This window comes from Salmo salar, chromosome ssa14 (assembly GCF_905237065.1).
Source record: "Salmo salar chromosome ssa14, Ssal_v3.1, whole genome shotgun sequence".
Lineage (NCBI taxonomy): Eukaryota > Metazoa > Chordata > Actinopteri > Salmoniformes > Salmonidae > Salmo > Salmo salar.
In genome coordinates this window covers 12,461,425-12,478,972 of record NC_059455.1, presented here as the reverse complement: position 1 = coordinate 12,478,972, position 17,548 = coordinate 12,461,425, and the positions used below count along the sequence as shown (strand labels likewise).

The 17,548-nt window shown below is 40.9% G+C and overlaps 3 protein-coding genes across 6 annotated transcripts in view; 1 reads left to right on the top strand and 2 right to left on the bottom strand.

Annotated features, from left to right (window-relative positions):
• LOC106569005 (anoctamin-8-like) overlaps window positions 1-10,143 on the top strand; it is a 35,726-nt gene extending 25,583 nt beyond the window's left edge. Inside the window, exons 16-17 of one of the 2 annotated variants that reach the window (XM_045693914.1) lie at window positions 443-553; window positions 10,025-10,143. In XM_045693914.1, the coding sequence (XP_045549870.1) occupies window positions 443-553; window positions 10,025-10,084 (171 nt within the window). In that variant the 3' untranslated portion in view covers window positions 10,085-10,143. Of the gene's footprint in view, window positions 1-442; window positions 554-3,866; window positions 5,200-10,024 lie in introns of those variants that run through there. The other variant, XM_045693913.1, reaches the window with a different exon arrangement.
• LOC106568965 (DET1- and DDB1-associated protein 1) lies at window positions 6,908-12,673 on the bottom strand. 2 transcript variants are annotated; one of them, XM_014139859.2, is made up of 5 exons: window positions 11,822-12,408; window positions 11,356-11,436; window positions 11,057-11,108; window positions 9,069-9,130; window positions 6,908-8,944 (listed from the first exon to the last, which is right to left on the bottom strand). In XM_014139859.2, the coding sequence occupies exons 1-5, from the start codon at window positions 11,828-11,830 to the stop codon at window positions 8,840-8,842; spliced, it is 309 nt and encodes a 102-aa protein (XP_013995334.1). In that variant the 5' UTR covers window positions 11,831-12,408; the 3' UTR covers window positions 6,908-8,839. The 2 variants fall into 2 exon arrangements, with proteins under 2 accessions (XP_013995334.1, XP_045549873.1); XM_045693917.1 differs by having other exon boundaries at window positions 8,906-8,944; window positions 12,270-12,673.
• Window positions 12,674-14,939: 2,266 nt separating this feature from the next.
• On the bottom strand, window positions 14,940-16,947 carry mrpl34 (mitochondrial ribosomal protein L34). Of its 2 annotated transcripts, none has more exons than XM_045693915.1 (2): window positions 16,692-16,947; window positions 14,940-15,473 (listed from the first exon to the last, which is right to left on the bottom strand). In XM_045693915.1, exons 1-2 carry the CDS (start codon window positions 16,748-16,750, stop codon window positions 15,152-15,154), a joined length of 381 nt encoding a protein of 126 aa, XP_045549871.1. In that variant the 5' UTR covers window positions 16,751-16,947; the 3' UTR covers window positions 14,940-15,151. The 2 variants fall into 2 exon arrangements, with proteins under 2 accessions (XP_045549871.1, XP_045549872.1); XM_045693916.1 differs by having other exon boundaries at window positions 14,940-15,470; window positions 16,692-16,906.
• Window positions 16,948-17,548: the final 601 nt, after the last annotated feature.

Genomic DNA, 17,548 nt, shown 5'->3' with positions numbered 1-17,548 from the left:
TGTGCCCAATGTGCGTCTCAAACCCACAACCCTGAGAGTAAGCGTCTCATGCTTTATTGGCTGATCTAGCCGGGCTTGAGAAGAGCAAGCAGCTCCCTCTACACACCACACACAGCATTGCAACATCACACATACTCTATCCGCTCTGGTATAGGTTAAGATCACATTATTCATCAATTGTACACAAGGTCTAACCGAAATTTGACTTCCGCTTTATCCCAAACCCTCCGGAAGACGCACGTACATTTATAGGTTAGAGAGGTTGGAGCAGGGGGCTGCCACATTGGATGCCCGCAGAGCAGTTGTTGTGGGGGGGGGGGTTAAGTGCCTTGCTCAAGGGCACAACGGCAGGCAATGGCATCTAGGATTTTATACCAGCAATCTATACTTTTCTGTGTTCTCATGTCAGTGTTTGTTTCCTTTCTTGTTTTGGGATATACAGCATTTTGCCATCCTCCTCAAATACGTCATCCATGTGGCCATCCCTGATATTCCTGGATGGGTCGCAGATGAGATGGCCAAACTAGAGTACCGTCGAAGGGAGGCTTTCAAGGTACAGTTGCATAGCTCTAAAAATCTTTTGGTTAAATCCACAGAGCAAGCTGTACTTTGCATCTCACCCTTGTCAATCACTATCATCCTCCAAGTTTGTGTCCTTTTGGTGGATTTTCTTTGCATTTTCTGATACATATAGCCACTGTAGGGAATCCTTTTGTACTGACAAAAGTATGTATGACACTTCATTTGAACCCTCTGGTAACGTTGGCCTTCATAATAACATAATGCTGTCATAATGTCATTACATAACATATTTCATACAGTCATGAAAGCTGATGTCAGCATATGGCATCTAACTTTACACAGTCATGAAACAAATCAAAGATGGTCACAAGCTAGGTTTCCATCCAATTGGTGACAGATTTGCATGTATTCTAGAATCTGCAAATTTCCCCACCAGTGGTATGTTTCCACCAAAAATAAAACTGTGCGTGATGATGTAGTGCACACAAAATTTACTTTTTCATGTAAGTTTACAGTACCAGTCAAAAGTTGACACTCCTACTCATTCCAGGGTTTTTCTTTATTTTTACAATTGTCAACATGGTAGAATAATAGTGAAGACATCAACACTATGAAATAACACATATGGAATCATGTAGTAACCAAAAAAGTCAAATGAAAAATAAAAATATATTTTATATTTGAGATTCTTCAAAGTAGCCACCCTTTGCCTTGATGACAACTTTGCACACTCTTGGCATTGGTCACCTGGAATGCATTTCAATTAACAGTTGTACCTTGTTAAAAGTTAATTTGTGGAATTTATTTTCTTAATATGTTTGAGCCAATCAGTTTTGTTGTGACAAGGTAGGGTTGGTGTACAGAAGATATCCCTATTTAGTAAAAGACCAAGTCCATATTATGGCAAGAACAGGTCAAATAAGCCAAGAGAAACAACAGTCCATCATTACTTTAAGACATGAAGGTCAGTCAATCCAGAAAATGTCAAGAACCTTCACAGTTTCTTCAAGTGTAGTCGTAAAAACGATCAAGCACTATGATGAAACTGGCTCTCATGAGGAATGCCACAGGAAAGGAAGACCCAGAGTTACCTCTACTGCAGAGGTTAAGTTCATTAGAGTTTCCAGCCTCAGAAATCGTAAATTAACTGCACCTCACATTGCAGCCCAAATAAATGCTTCACAGAGTTCATGTAACAGACACATCTCAACATCAATTGTTCAGAGGAGACTGCGTGAATCAGGCCTTCATGGTCGAATTGCTGCAAAGAAACCACTACTTAAGGGCACCAATAAGAAGAAGAGACTTGCTTAGGCCAAGAAACATGAGCAGTGGACATTAGAACGGTAAAAATCTGTCCTTTGGTCTGATGATTCCAAATTTGAGAATTTTGCTTCCAACCGCCACGTCTTTGTGAGACGCAGGGTAGGTGAACGGATGATCTCCGCATGTGTGGTTCCCACCGTGAAGCATGGAGGGGGAGGTGTGATGGTGAGGGGGTGCTTTGCTGGTGACACTGTCTGTGATTTATTTAGAATTCAAGGCACTCTTATCCAGCATGGCTACCACAGCATTATGCAGCGATATGCCATCCCATCTGGTTTGCACTTAGTGGGACTATCATTTGTTTTTCAACAGGACAAGGACCCAAAACACACCCCCAGGATGTGTAAGGGCTATTTGACCAAGAAGGAGAGTGATGGAGTGCTGCATCAAATGACCTGACCTCCACAGTCACCCGACCTCAACCCAATTGAGATGGTTTGGGATGAGTTGGACTGCAGATTGAAGGAAAAGCAGCCAACAAGTGCTCAGCGTATGTGGGAACTCCTTCAAGACTATTGGAAAAGCATTCCAGGTGACTACCTCATGAAGCTGGTTAATAAAATCCCTTGTGGTAGGCTATGTTATCACATGCAGTCATAAGGAAGCATTCTGCGACAGGGACAGGAGTGGCAACAAATAATTGTGTTTTGTACAGTTAACTGTACAAAACAGCACTACAAGACAAGTTGCCATGCTGCTCTTTTGAGAATTTAGTTGATCAAATTTGATCAGCGGAGAACGAACGCTCTACTCTTACATGCTGACCAGACCGCTCACGCGCATGTTGATTTTGTCCACCTACACCAGACACGATCAGGACACGCAGGTTGAAATATCAAACCGAACTCTGAACCAACTATATTAATTTGGGGACAGGTCGAAAAGCATTAAATATGAATGGTAATTTAGCTAGCTAGCTTTCTGTTGCTAGCTAATTTGTCCTGGGATATAAACATTAGGGTGTTATTTTACCTGAAATGCACAAGGTCCTTTTTTTCCTGGATATTTGTAGAATTTTGACCCATTTTGAGTCAAAATTGTGTGTTTTCTACTCCGACAGTTAATCCACAGAAAAAATGGGACATTTTGTTAGTTTCTAATAATCTCTCCTACTTCAGTCTTCTTCTGTGGACTTTATATGACAGTTGGCAACCAACTTTAAGGTGCATTGCGACCACCAACTGGACTAGAGTATGGACCTCAGTTCAGCTTTCAATCACCCACGTGGGTATATGCTCCTAAAACCAATGAGGAGTTGGTAGAGGCAGGACTTGCAGCGAGGCGGGACTTGCAGCGGGTCAAGCGTCAAAAATAGAACCAAGTTATATTGTAGCACCTGGCTATGCAGACGCTCGTGAGCAGTTTGGATGAAATGATTGAATGACATGTATGTGTACATTTATTTTGCAGTGCTCGCATGCGTAATGAGAGTGGTGTGGTCAGCATGTTATGGTGACATTTTCACGCACCACTGACGTTTGTCCAAAGACCCGCCGAAATTCAAAGTTTGAAGTAGGAAAAAAAGTGGACTAAACGGTGAATGATATCCAAGGCCTAAGAAGAAGACTTTCTTGGGCTGTTGTGTTTTTGAAGGAAGACATGGCTGGAGTTTCGGCGTGGAAGAGTGAGTCGGAAATGGCAGCGAGTAGTGCCGACCTAACAAACTGTAGTGTAGCCTAATAACTGTTTCCCGAGTCGTAGTGGGAGGACCACATACCATATCATCGGGTGTCTCCAAATGTACGATGATGTGATGGTTATTATATCAATATTTGCATATCAAGGCATTTCCACCGCCATTTCCAGCATAATGCATTTTACCGACACAAAAAGATCCCATCATTTCGAATGAACAAATGATCTGTCGGCATTTAGAAAATTACACTGAAACTTATGATATATGACTTTACTCGCATAAAAACTGTGGATGGGAACGTGGTTACAGATAGTGTTGCTTGCCAATTCTGCTTTCTTTCTGCCACATATTATACATACAGTATTACCTTGTTCATATGCAGAAGCACGAGCGTCAGGCCCAGCAGCACTCCCAGCAGCAGCTGAGGAGGCAGCTTGAGGAGGAGGAGCTGCAGCGTCAGGTGGAGCTCCAGGCCAAGGCCCAGAAGGAAAGCGAGTACCACAAGGCTGACAACCAGCATCACCATGAGAAGACCCAGTGGAAGCCTGTGGACAAGCCCAAGAGACCCAGCTCTCTGCTGGGCAACAGCAATGTAATGAAGCTCAAGCAGATCTTCCCCCAGCAGGGGAAGTTCTCCTCGGGCACGGCCCTCTCCCCTCAGTCCCTAACCGGGGGAGAAGCCAAACTAGCAGGCTTCCTCAGCTTCAAGTTCCGGAAGTCTCCGGAGTTGAAGAAGGAGCCGTTGTCGGTAACACCAGCACCGGGGACTGTGGTGACGGCTGCATCCATGAACCAGGAGAGGTCCCAGTCCCCCAACAGGACCTTCAGCCCAGGGAAGATGTTCAGCTTTAGCAGATCAGAGGGGGCAGTGGTGTGTGTGAACGGGCCTCAGCCGTCCAAACCAGGCGATGCTACCCCCCAAACGACTCCTAACAGTCAGCCCACCAGGCAGGACCTGAATACAACTCCCTCAGGTGAGTTGTTACCCTCGTCTGAGAGCGAGAGGGGAGAAACAAGACAATCTAACGATACTGACACTTCTGGCTCAAAGTGTTAGTCAATCATCATGGCAATATGTAAAATGTAAGAAAGGGATGCAAAGAACAATAACTTGTTATTCTTGTCAACATGGTTTAGGTCATACTGAATAAACTAAATAAGCTAAGATGTAATGTAAGGTCAGAATGTAAGGTCAAGTTTTGGGTTCATTCTCCACCATCCAAATGATATGACAGTAAATATAGGCTATATCTGTTCTATATACTGACACCCTAAGTGGATACTATGTACAAATTGTAACAGTTTACCCCCTTGAATGAGGCCCGCCCTAGTACCATAACTAAATGCAGTTATAAGACTGCATGACTTGTGGTTCTGATCATCATGAAGCAATTCTGTAAGATCTGGATGGCAGTTTATTCCATCCCATATTTTGTCTTTCCATTCATCAGATTTGATGTGTAAAAAGCATGGCGAAACATCTGCATGCCTGAAATAAATGTCTTATTAAGCACCTTATTAGCCAAAGACAACTTCTATTCCTGCAATAGTACAGAATGAGTACATTCACTGTGACTGACAGATATTCTATTTTTCTCTTTTTCTTTGTTTTTCTATTAATTATTTTATTACATGAAATAGTGAATGTACCTCAATGATGCAAAACACACTCCAATAAACTTCATGAGACCAGAGGAATTGTAATGCATCACGTTTTGAACACATTCTACCACACCAAGGATGATAACTATGATATAAAATAGAATACACTATATATGGAATATATATATATATACAAAGTATGTGGACACAGCCATGCAATCTCCATTGACAAACATTGTCAGTAAAATGGCCTTACTAAAGAGCACTATCATAGGATGCCACCTTTCCAACTAGTCAGTTTATCAAATTTCTGCCCTGGTCAACTGTACGTGCTTTTATTGTGGAACTGTGAAGTGCAACAAGTGGAAACATCTAGGAGCAACAAAAGCTCAGCTGCGAAGTGGTAGGCCACACAAGCTCACAGAATGGGACCGCTGAGTGCTGAAGCGCTTAGCGCATAAAAATCGTCTGTCCTTGGTTGCAAAACAAACTACCGAGTTCCAAACTGCCTCTGTAAGCAACGTCAGCACTATAACGGTTAGTTGGGAGCTTCATGAAATGGGTTTCCATGGCCGAGCAGCCGCACACAAGTCTAAGATCACCATGAGCAATGCCATGTGTCGGATTGAATGGTGTAAAGCTCACCGCCATTGTGGCAACAGTTTGGGGAATGACCTTTCCTGTTTCAGCATGACAATGCCCCGTGCACAAAGCGAGGTCCATACAGAAATTGTTTGTTGAGAGCGGTGTGTAAGAACTTGACTGGCCTGCACAGAGCCCTGACCTCAACCACATCGAACACCTCTGGGATGAATTGGAACACCAACTGCGAGCCAGGCCTAATCGCCCAACATCAGTGCCCGACCTCACTAATGCGCTTGTGGCTGAATGGAAGCAAGTCTCCGCAGCAATGTTCCAACATTTACCGGAAAGGCTTCCCAGAAGAGTGGAGGCTGTTATAGCAGCAAAGGGGGCGACCAACTCCATATTAATGCCCAAGACTTTGGAATGAGATTTTAGATGAGCAGGTGTCCACATACTTTGATCATGTAGTGTAGCTTAAAGTCTGGGTAGGAGGCAAGGCAATGGATATGTCTGCAAGAACACGAGGGTAGCCTGATGACCTTTTATTGAATAGATTGTGTCTTTGGTCTTTGTAGGTGTAACCAGTGTGAAATGGCTAGCTAGTTAGCAGTGCGCGCTAGTAGCGTTTCAATCGGGTGACGTCTCTCACTCAGAGAGACCTTGAAGTAGGCCTAGTTGTTTCTCTTGCTCTGCAAGGGCCGCAGATTTTGTGAAGCGATAGGTAACTGCTTCGAAGGTGACTGTTGTCGATGTGTGCAGAGGGTCCTTGGTTCAGGCCCAGGCTGGGGCAAGGAGAGGGACGGAAGCAATCCTGTTACAAGGGCTTCAGACGGTGTAACAGATGATGATTTGATAGATGTAGCGACCTGGCACTGTAGTCAATAACCCCTCTCTAGTGGTCCGTGCTGTTTGGTTGAGAGGACTTAATCACTGCAGACGGGGTATTTAAAGGGCTAGCCCCACCCCTTTCCGGAGTTGGTGAGCTGGTTGATTAGTTGACAGGTGTGTCTGGCGACTAACAAGAAGCAGGCTCCCCTTCAGGTATATTCGCACATATAACTATAACATGAGCTAGCATGGCGACTTCTTTATCATGTAGCCTGCCTATTCCTACCATCTGTAGTTACATTCTTGACTAGCCCCCTTTGTGTGTATACGAAATATGTTACAGTGAATTCCAACATGAGAAAAAAACACCTCACAGATGCTCAGTAGAAACAAACATTCATAAGCAAATCAACACAATACCCAGGTAACTTTATTGAGAACATCTTTTCAGAGGGTCATTTCCATATGAATTCAGTCTAGCTGACGATCAGCTACCATTCTGTTCCTTGGTGATGCGAGCTGTCAACGTGTTAATGTTGAGAATGTGTTTGTTTCTTTATAAAGTAAGATGAAGCACTCCTTCGTTCAATTCTCAATAGTAAACAGCGTGATAACCTTAATAGACACTGTGTGCTGTGATTTGAACTGTGTGAATGTGCCAAGCCCCACATTCACACAGTTTAAATCACAGCACACAATGTCTATTAAGGTTAACTTACTTTATCAACAAAAAAACAAACAAAAAATTCTCAACATCAACACATGTAGACAGCTAGCATCACCAAGGAACATAATGGTAGCTGATCGTCAGCCAGCCTCAAGATCACCTCAAACAAGATGAGCTGACGCCACCTAAAACATATGGCCTGCAGAGTTTATACTGTACATGCGTTCAAACAACAATTAAGTGTGACTGTTTCAGGTAAGATATGATTATCTAATGGTTCTAAAGGTTCTGGACACTGCGAGTCCTTGAACTATTACCTGATAATGGTCTAAGGTAACAAACCATGTATACACAGCCCATAGTTTTGGACAGGATTCACAACTACACTACCAGATCGTTGTAAATAGCAACAGAGGGATAGAGAGCATATCAGGAACAATACGCCCCATTTTAGTATTTACACTTGTCAAACTATGCCCCACATCAACAGTTTAACATCAGCGGGTTATTTCTGAGACAAGATTCTATACACCTGAATGGCACATTTACCCCACATATTGACTTAAGTCCTTTTAGCAAGGCATATCCTATAGGTTCACACAGATCGATTGAGCTAAGTTGCAACTCAGCAGCTATGCTTTTACTTGTGGAGCCATGTAATGTTAAGAGTCAGGTAAGTCCACTTCCCTATACTATCCAGACACTTATCTGCATCAAGATAACTTTTCTAGATGTGATGACAATCTAGCTGCTAGTGGTAGATTGTAGCACATCTACGGGGAAACAACGTTTATGCACATTGACAAACATCGAGCATCGTGTGTTATGTATTGCTGCAAAATTGGTCTGTTTTTAATACTGCAAAAGGGTTTGCCCCAATATGAGCCTGTAGGAGCATTCTCCATATTCACACCATTAATCCCCTCGTTAACTCAACAGTGTGTGCATTTCCTCCACTGTCGTCACAATGTAAACAGAGTGAGGGTCCTTAATTGATCAAGAAACATTTCCATTAAGGCAAATAAATCACTAGGAGACGTCAACACTTTCAGGAATGCAGCCTTCTGAGGCAGCATTCCCCATAACAACCTGAGACTAATTCAATCTGAAGTCTAGACACAGTCTTCCCTTTTCAGTAACGGTAACAATTGTTGGGGATCTCACAAAAATCCTTCAGTGTTATGGTATACCTCCATCATCGTATTTTTCTCAAACTAAAATAAGAGGCTGTGGAGACCATATTCTATTTACTCCAAGCCCAGAAGGATGTACATAAATGGCATAGAACCTAATTGATTAAAAATGGACATGACTTTAAAACATGCAGGACAAAATACACATATAGTACAAATAAACTAATGAAAGCAAACAAGGGCACTGAAAATGCTCCTCACGTAAAAACATGGTCAAGCAACAATTAAATATGAGTCCTAGGGTGGAGGAGGTAATGTTATTGTTATAAAGACAGAGCTTTTCAGCTATGTGCCAATCGAAGACTTATAAAAGGACAGTTAAGGGAAAATAAAAAAATGCTAAAGTAAATAAAATACAAAGACAAAACTGTCAACATCCCAAGATCATGTTGTACGATGTAGGAAGTGGTATGTCCTGTCTGTCAAATGCAACGTTGCCTGTGTGCTTCTTTATCTGTAGTTCTGTGTGTGTACAGCACTCTATGAGTCCTCATTCAATTCCCGACTGTCGGTTCTGGCAATTTTCCGTGGGGGTGCAGTGTTCTCCCCCTCAGCTTGATCCTGCTCCCGCTTTTTGGCCGCATTCTGTCGAGACAAAATACAGAGAGGGGTTGGAAAACTAGCTCACCTACAGTAAACTACAATACAGTGTCTATATCGTGTGAAGAAACAATGCATTAGGAAGGTATCAACTTCCTCAATATTTTACCTTTTTGTCCCACTGTTGGTGAAGATATCTCAATAGGATATTTGTCTTCTCTGTGACAATGACTTAGAAGAAAAAATATCAGATCAAAAAACAATATAAAAATCACAAGAGAATGTACAGTACCAGTCAAAAGTTGACACACCTACTGATTCAAAGGGTTTGTCTTTATTTTTACTATACTGTAATAAACTTTGCTAGGTCAGCAAATAACACACTTGTATACCGGAATTGGAATATATGCATATAAAGCAGTTTTATCTGCTGATGTTCAGAATTTGTATGGCACGCATTACACAGGTGGACATTTCAATTACAGTACCAGTCAAAAGTTTGGACACACCTACTCATTCTAGGGTTTTTCTTAATTTTGACTATTTTCTACATTTTAGAATAATAATGAAGACATGAAAACTATGAAATAACACATATGGCATCATGTAGTAACAACAATTTTTTTTTAACAAATCAAAATATATTTTCTATTTTACATTTCAAAATAGCCATCCTTTGCCTTGATGAAAGCTTTGTACACTTGGCATTCTCTCAACCAGCTTTATTAGGTAGTCACCTGGAATGCATTTCAATTAACAGGTGTACATTGTTAAAAGTTAATTTGTGGAATTTCTTTCCTTCTTAATGCATTTGAGCCAATCAGTTGTGTTGTGACAAGGTATGGGTGGTATACAGAAGAGAGCCCTATTTGGTAAAAGACCAAGTCCATATTATGGCAAGAACAGCTCAAATAAGCAAAGAGAAACCCATCATTACTTTAAGACATGAAGGTCAGTCAATTCGGAAAATGCCAAGAAAGGAGGAGATGGAGGTGTGATGGTGCTTTGCTGGTGACACTGTCAGTAATTTATTTAAAATTCAAGGCACACTTAACCAGCATTCTTCAACGATACGCCATCCCATCTGGTTTGCGCTTAATGTGACTATCATTTGTTTTTCAACAGGACAATGACCCAAAACACACCCCCAGGCTGTGTAAGGGCTATTTGACCAAGGAGGAGTGATGCATCAGATGACCTGTCCTCCACAGTCACCCGACCTCAACCCAATTGAGATGGTTTGGGATGAGTTGGACTTTGGAATGAAGGAAAAGCAACCAACAAGTGCTCAGCATATGTGGGAACTCCTTCAAGACTGTTGAAAAAGAATTCCAGGTGAAGCTGGTTGAGAGAATGCCAAGACTGTGCAAAGCTGTCATCAAGGCAAAGGGTGGCTACTTTGAAGAATCTCAAATATATTTTGATTTGTTTAACACTTTTTTGGTTACTACATGATTCCATGTGTGTTATTTCATAGTTGTGATGTCTTCACTATTATTCTACAATGAAGAAAATAGTAAAAAAAAAGAAAAACCCTTAAATGAGTAGGTGTGTCCAAACTTTTGACTGGTACTGTATATCAATGAGCGTTTGGATGAGGAAAGTATCCTCTACAAGACAGAATGTTAAATAAAATGAGTTAACTTACTTTCCTGGTTGTCCATGTGGTTGGTCCTTTTGCAGGTAGGAATGTGAGACAATATATCAACAGGAAAGTATCATTACATCAACTTTTCAACCGTTGGTAATGCGTTCAGATTACTATCCCCTGAAGCATGTGTTTCAGGTGATAAAAATGCATGCATAAGACACATGCATACTTCCCGAGCTCGTGCACGTGTATACATGGTTCTGCGCATGCTTCAGGTGATCGAAATCTGAACACACTGCCAGCGCTTTGAAAAGTTGATGTAATTATACTTTCCTGTGGATATATTGTCTCACATTCCTACCTGCAAAAGAACCAACCACATGGACAACCAGTAAAGTTATACTATCCTTCTATTGAATCCAATACAATGCAACGTTGGGTCTAAAGGCTAATCAATAATGTGTAACCTTTATCTGTCAAACTACACAACATTCAGATCCGAAGTACACACTAGCACGCATATACTGTGAGAACAGAGTATCATTTGAATCTGATGGGACACTCACTCTGTTCTGATGGATACTCCCGAGTTGGGAGATACACCGAGGGCCTCCGGTTCTGAAAGATAGACAGAAATAGGTGAGAAATAGGTGAGAGAGTCTAAATCAAGTATGTGTCCACTAACTGACTAACCCAAACAACAGGCGAGAAATATAAAGACCAATTACAATATGCATTGTTTGGCACTAAATTCAATATCTATTTTGGCCATTAGCAATTCATGCTCTCTGGTGACAACGCAAAAACAATCACATTAATTTGGAATTACTTTGACATACAGAACTAAGGGCAAGAAGACACTTACTGACGCTTTGCAGACAGAGTCTGCATGAAATCTGCTGAAATTGCTTTTGTTGTAGACAGGTAGTCCTTTTAAAAACTCTGCCTGTTTAGGAAAGAATGCAAATGTGAGAAATGAACCTAGCTGACTAACGTTACTCTAGCTTTTTAGGATACTTAAATTCTGAACATTGGGATTGGGAAATATCTTCCTGGGTAGCCAACTGAACAATTGTGGTACCTACCCAAATGACATTGGCCTAGCTAACTAGGCTATCAAGGGACAACATAACATTAAGCATATATTATTCAACTTTCTTTTTTCTAGCTGTCATATGCTGTTAGCTAAGCCAGCTTGATGACGAATAAGTAAACACTGGGCCAAAATTGAACTATTTCATAGTCAAAACAGGGTAACTTAGTTAGCTAGCAGTCAACTGTAAACATAATATTTTGTAGCTTGAAAGCTACATAAAAGAAAAAGACGTTACCTTATCCATGGTGGCTTTCTACCACAGAAAGACAACAGACTAAAAGATGATGCGTTAGCTGATGCGCGTGGAAAATGTTAGCTACAGTAACACGAACATGCGTAGCTTGCTAGCTTAATTAAAGCAAAATACGCTTTACAGCGTTGGCTATCTGAAATATTCAAGATTGCACAAAGTACAAGGAATGTGTGCATCAATTCCTAGTCATTTACAAGTATTCTATAAGCTAGCAAGAACACCAGTTTGCTAACTAGACAACCCGTTATTTCTATCTAGCAACTCACTAACGTTAGCTAGCTTGCTACTAGACAGTGTTTTGTCGTAGCTAAGAAACCGCTGGTTGTTTACAAGTTCGCGTAGACTATGACACAATCAAATCATGAGATGTTTTTTTGTGAAATTCGGTTTGAGATAGTCAAACTATGTTGAATCGAATAATCATGCATACTTGACGGCTGGCTAGCTCGCACGCAAGTTAGCATAACAATTCCATATACTCCATATTTGTTGCTGGTCCGTATATGGGCGTTCCTCTTCTTCTTGCCTGGTGCTCCATTGGCTGCAGGAGAGGATGGGCGGTCGTAAAAGGACAATGCTCAATGGTTCACTAGTTTTCACACGAGAAACCAGCCCGCCAATAGGAAGAAAGGCTTCAGATCCCGTCAAGTGATTTGATGGCGAAGAGGCAGTGATAAGCAGTAGCTAGCCATGGCATACAAATTCATTGTTATTCAGTATCAAAGTTTGTGAAATTATTCTCACAAGGAGATATTAACACAGACATAGAGATATAAAATACGTTAACCATGGTTTTCTGGTTTTCTTCCATCACTCATTCATGCTAATAAAAATGCTTATTCCCCCCCCTGAAACACAGTACTTTTACTTAAGCAAGATACAAACTTGAATGACAACTGTGTATCAGCATGGTATGAAGGTCCGAAGATGTATTTATTTCCGCAGCAACTAAATAGCTTACACAAACAGCACAGATGCTTATATCCCAGCACTTGCATATTAAAAGTCCAATATTCAAATTCAGGAACTAGTTCAACCGCAATCCTCTGCATGTTGACAGGTGCATAAGTAAAACTACTTTTGTCACAGTTGCTTCCATATGCCATTTATGCTAAATGGACTTACTGCACCAACCTACCAAGTCTTTCCAAGATTGAGTCTGAAATAGATGAGAAAGACATTGAAAATCCTTTTCATGGTCAAATACATCTGCCTTCCAGTAGAGGCTACTCATAGGATGAAGGGGAGGACCATCCTCCTCAGTGAATTTCATAAAAATAAAAATAATAAAACATATAAAAAGTTGTCCTTTTTTGATAAAACAATATTAAATATTTTCACCTCACTAAATAATTGATTAAAACATACTGTTTCGCAATGAAGGCCTACAGTAGCCTCAACAACAATCTGTAGGATAGCACCACGGTCTAGCCGGAGGACAGCTAGCTTCCGTCTTCCTCTGGGTACATTGACTTCAATACAAAACCTACGAGGCTCATGGTTCTCACCCCTTTCCATAGACTTACACAGTAATTATGACAACCTCCGGAGGACGTCCTCCAACCTATCAGAGCTCTTGCAGCATGAACTGACATGTTGTTCACCCAATCAAAGGATCAGGGAATAAATCTAGTACTGAAATCATAAGCTACAGCTAGCTAGCACTGCAGTGCATAACGTGGTGAGTTGACTCAAAGACAGAGAAAGACAATAGTTAAACAGTTTTGAACAAATGTATTTCTTCCAAACTGAAGAAGCAAATGAGAGATTGTCAATGTTTTTCACTTTCAATTTCACTTACTTAACTAGAAAATGCTGCTAGCTAGTTTAGCCTACTCAAACAGAGGGATGCTATGTTAGCTAGCTGGCTATGACTATCCAATACAACACTGGAACTCTGTCAAGGTAAGCTTTTGATTTTACAAATGTATTGCCACTGTGGCCCGCCGGTGTAAGTGCTAAACTGCTTATTGACTGTACACTATAATGTTACTGAATGATTGTAGCGGGTTTACTAATGTGTTAGTTCTATTTGCTATTTTGACTATGACGTTACTTTAGCTAATATGGTGACAAAGATGTAGGCTGTGTGTAGTGGTTATATGGTTTGGCTTGGAAAGATTTTTTTCGGCTGATGTGAAGGGATAAGGTGAGAGGAGGAGAGTGCATAGATGAGAGAAGGAATATGACGTGGCTGATATGAAAGTGAACTGTGTTTACGCGTGATCAGGGGTGTATTTACTCCGCCGATTCTGTTGAAAAACGGAACGGGATAAACGTAACTGAATTTGTTCAATAGAAACTCGTTTGCAACTGTTGGACTAATGACTACAACCTATTACAGCTAGATGCAGGCAAGAGTGTGCAAGGTGGTATTGAATGTGTCACTGTCACGTCAAATTTCTCTCTCAGCCTACATTGTAAACTTTCATTCATAGGCTAGGTTGTGCAACCTAATGATGTTTAGCCTAAACCTATCGCTGTTACACTGAACTGGGTGAATGGAATATGAATGAGTCATCCAACATGCTGTAAGGGAAATAAGGCCACGCTCATGATAATTTTTTTGCGTCCTCCCTCATCTTAAATGGCACTGACCGCCACTGCTGCCTTCACATATCCAATAACTCAAGACAGCCAGCTCTACACAAAACTGGACCAACATGTCTGCAGGTTCTTAGATTGCCTAATAAATCATAACTTGATTTCACATAAAAGTTTCCTTACAAGCCAGAATGTTGAATAAAATTACATCTGAATTTACTCTACTGGTTACCTGTGTGGTTGGTCCTTCAGCCACTCAACATTTTTGACAAAATATACATAGGAAAGTGTTGTTTACCCCACTTTTTAGAGCGCAGGTACTGCCGTTGAAATGTATATCACCTGGAACATGCGGAAAACCATGTCAACACCTGCAGACGTTGGTTACATGCATGCATCACGTGCATGTACTTCCATCTTGTGCATGTGCCTTTGGTCATGAGCAAACAAATCTTGATTGCTACACACAGAGACCCACGTTTCAAAGTCATGCTAATAATACTTTCCTGTGGATATTTTGTCAAATTTCTACCGACACCACAGACAATCAACAGAGTAAGTTCAAATGAAGTTTATTCAACATTCTTACTTGTAAAGGGACCGTTTGGAATGTTTTAATGTAAATGTGCATGGTGTTGACTACATAATTGGAAGGCATCGCCATGTTTTGTGCCTATTTTTTTTTGCATCTTCCACATGGTAGTAAAACCTGGGCACCTTTGCACCACAACTTTGATAAGTTTACTGACAAAATAGTCCATTGGGTGCTTAGTGTGAGAGGGATTTCCGTCCTTTTAGCATCCTACGGAGAATCACCTCGATGCCACCCTGCGTGCTGATCCTCTTGATCCAGCCGTGGGTCCGCTTCCGCTTTATATTCTTGGGCTGGTACTCGGTGCCCCGCTTCCCTGTGCGAACCTGCTGGTGGTGCCAGGGGAGTTGCTGGAACACTCCTGCCCCCTCTGCCTGTGATGTGAGAGGACCACACCGAGAGGTCAGGGGAGGTACACTGGCCCGGGACAGAACCCCATCACTCAGTGATCGCAGCTGGGCGCCACTGGATCCTGGAAGCTGTAGTGCAAAAATCCTGCTGGATAATAAGAGTATGAAATGTCAGTTTCATGATTTAACCATGTAAACTATTCAGCAGAGTGCTAAGGCATTCAAGCTTTAGGAAAATATGGCTGTTGGTTTGTGAAAGTTTATATCTAGCTAGCTTAGTTTGCTTTTTAAAGCAGACTTGGTCATAAGGGTTAGTTAGAATGTGTTCATGGATAGCTAGTTCACTCAAAGTTCAATCATTGGAAGGAAAACACAAGCAGGCAATATTTGTCTGATTTATCAGGCTATAATTCACAATTAATTGGTATATACAGCCTGAAACATTGGCGTGCAAAATCAATCAAGCCAGATTGTTGAGAAAAACCATCATTTTAACTTACTATACCGGTTGAATTTTGAGACAAAATATCCACAGGAAAGTATTGTTTACTCTAGCTACAGATTGTACACCAGATAATGTGATATGGATACCAAAAATCTTTGGTTATTACGGGAAGTTACAGGTTTGCCTATACAAAACGGTGCTATAGATTTTTCAACTAACCTGGTATTGGTGATACTATCTTGGTTCTCGATTCAGCCAAATATGTATCTTCAAAAATGTCTGTGTCCAGTTGCATTTGGTGCGTTTGAACTTAGAAAATGATCCATTATAAAAAAAAAAAAAATAGAAAATTGCTCCAAGAAGTAATCCAACATTGTCTATTTCAAAGACAGGTATCATGACATGCAGCCCTTTGGAGTGGACACCCACCTGTCTCAAACAATGAGATAAGATTTGAAATAGAGAAGCTGGCGGCGTGCACATCGTTTGATTACTTAATCGAGCAATTAAAAAAAAAAAAGTTTAATAATGGAGCTTTTTCTAAATTCAAATTCACCACCTGCAACTGGACAAGCGTATTGGACGATAGTAAGTTCAAATGTACATTTTATTCAACATACTTGGCTTTTAATGAAAATTAACAGCCTGATTAATCACACAAGCAACATATTTGACATGGTTAGAGGTGGGTGTAATTAAACTAGCTTCGTTACAGTCGAAGCCACAATCAAACGTGCAAAGAAAGCCTGCAACACTGCTGCAGCATCATTTAGGTACATATCTAGCCCAAGAATGTACCGTTAAGGTGTACATATCCAGAGTTAGCCTAGCTAGCGCTAGTTTGCCGAGTTTGAACCTCAAAATACCTTGCCATGACTTCTCAAACATTCCATTTTATATTAATTTGAAGAATGTAATTACCTGGTGGAACATATCACTCCATGAAACCGGTAAACCGACGACCTTATAGTATTCATCATATACAATATTCACGTTTTTTCATTGACATTGAAACAACATCAACGCACAGTTTCTAAACCATGAATGTAATCGAATTGCGAAATAGCCTCGTTCCATTCAGAGCTATGATTGGCTTGCGTTTTTCATCCAATCGAAATGCGTGTTACAGATACGAGCCAAATATTTCACCGGATTTATAATGTATTATTATTATTTTTAAATTCCGGATGTATAAATATGAAGTATCCGGTTGGCGTTTCCAATCACTACAAAATATACTCCACGGTATACGATGAAGTCAGAGCGTACCCAGGGTAGCTGTAAAGTGATAAGAGGAAGCCCAGTGGCCGTGAGTTGGAGAAGATGAAGCGAGATCGATTTTGGCCGACATTCTGAAAATGTTCTCAACGGTGAAACATTTGATCTCCTTACAGTTTTCTGTTTCCAACACTAGAATCTGTAACAAACAGAGTGGACTGTATTTTGTAGACTTTACCCATTGCCAAAGTAAAACAACATTGCGTTGTTTAGAAGGAATTCAAGGGCCAATTGTTATTGCGCACTTAATAAATGCTAGAACATGCCAATATGATCTCACTAGCGCGTGCTTGGCTCTGCCCACTATGGGTGCGTTCGTAAATGTACTTCTAGCTATCTACTAACTCACCCTATGATGAATTTGCTCCAATTGTAAACGACAGCCTCTGGTCTATCTTGGGTTAGTTATAAAAATCTTTGGTATTTTTTTATTTATTTGTCTTCTTCATTGGGGGTTTTATGGCAGACTACATCCAAAAGGTTGTATTGCAGCCGCCTAC

Bases quoted from the DNA above. Each gene is read 5' to 3' on its own strand.
- mrpl34 (XM_045693915.1), bottom strand. From the start codon at position 16,750: ATGATGAATACTATAAGGTCGTCGGTTTACCGGTTTCATGGAGTGATA. The intron at 15,474-16,691 runs GTAATTACATTC...CTTATTATCCAG, and splicing joins GGAGTGATATGTTCCACCAG to CAGGATTTTTGCACTACAGC.
- LOC106568965 (XM_014139859.2), bottom strand. The intron at 9,131-11,056 runs GTGAGTGTCCCA...TTTTCTTCTAAG, and splicing joins GGAGTATCCATCAGAACAGA to TCATTGTCACAGAGAAGACA. The intron at 8,945-9,068 runs GTAAAATATTGA...TTGTCTCGACAG, and splicing joins ACCAACAGTGGGACAAAAAG to AATGCGGCCAAAAAGCGGGA.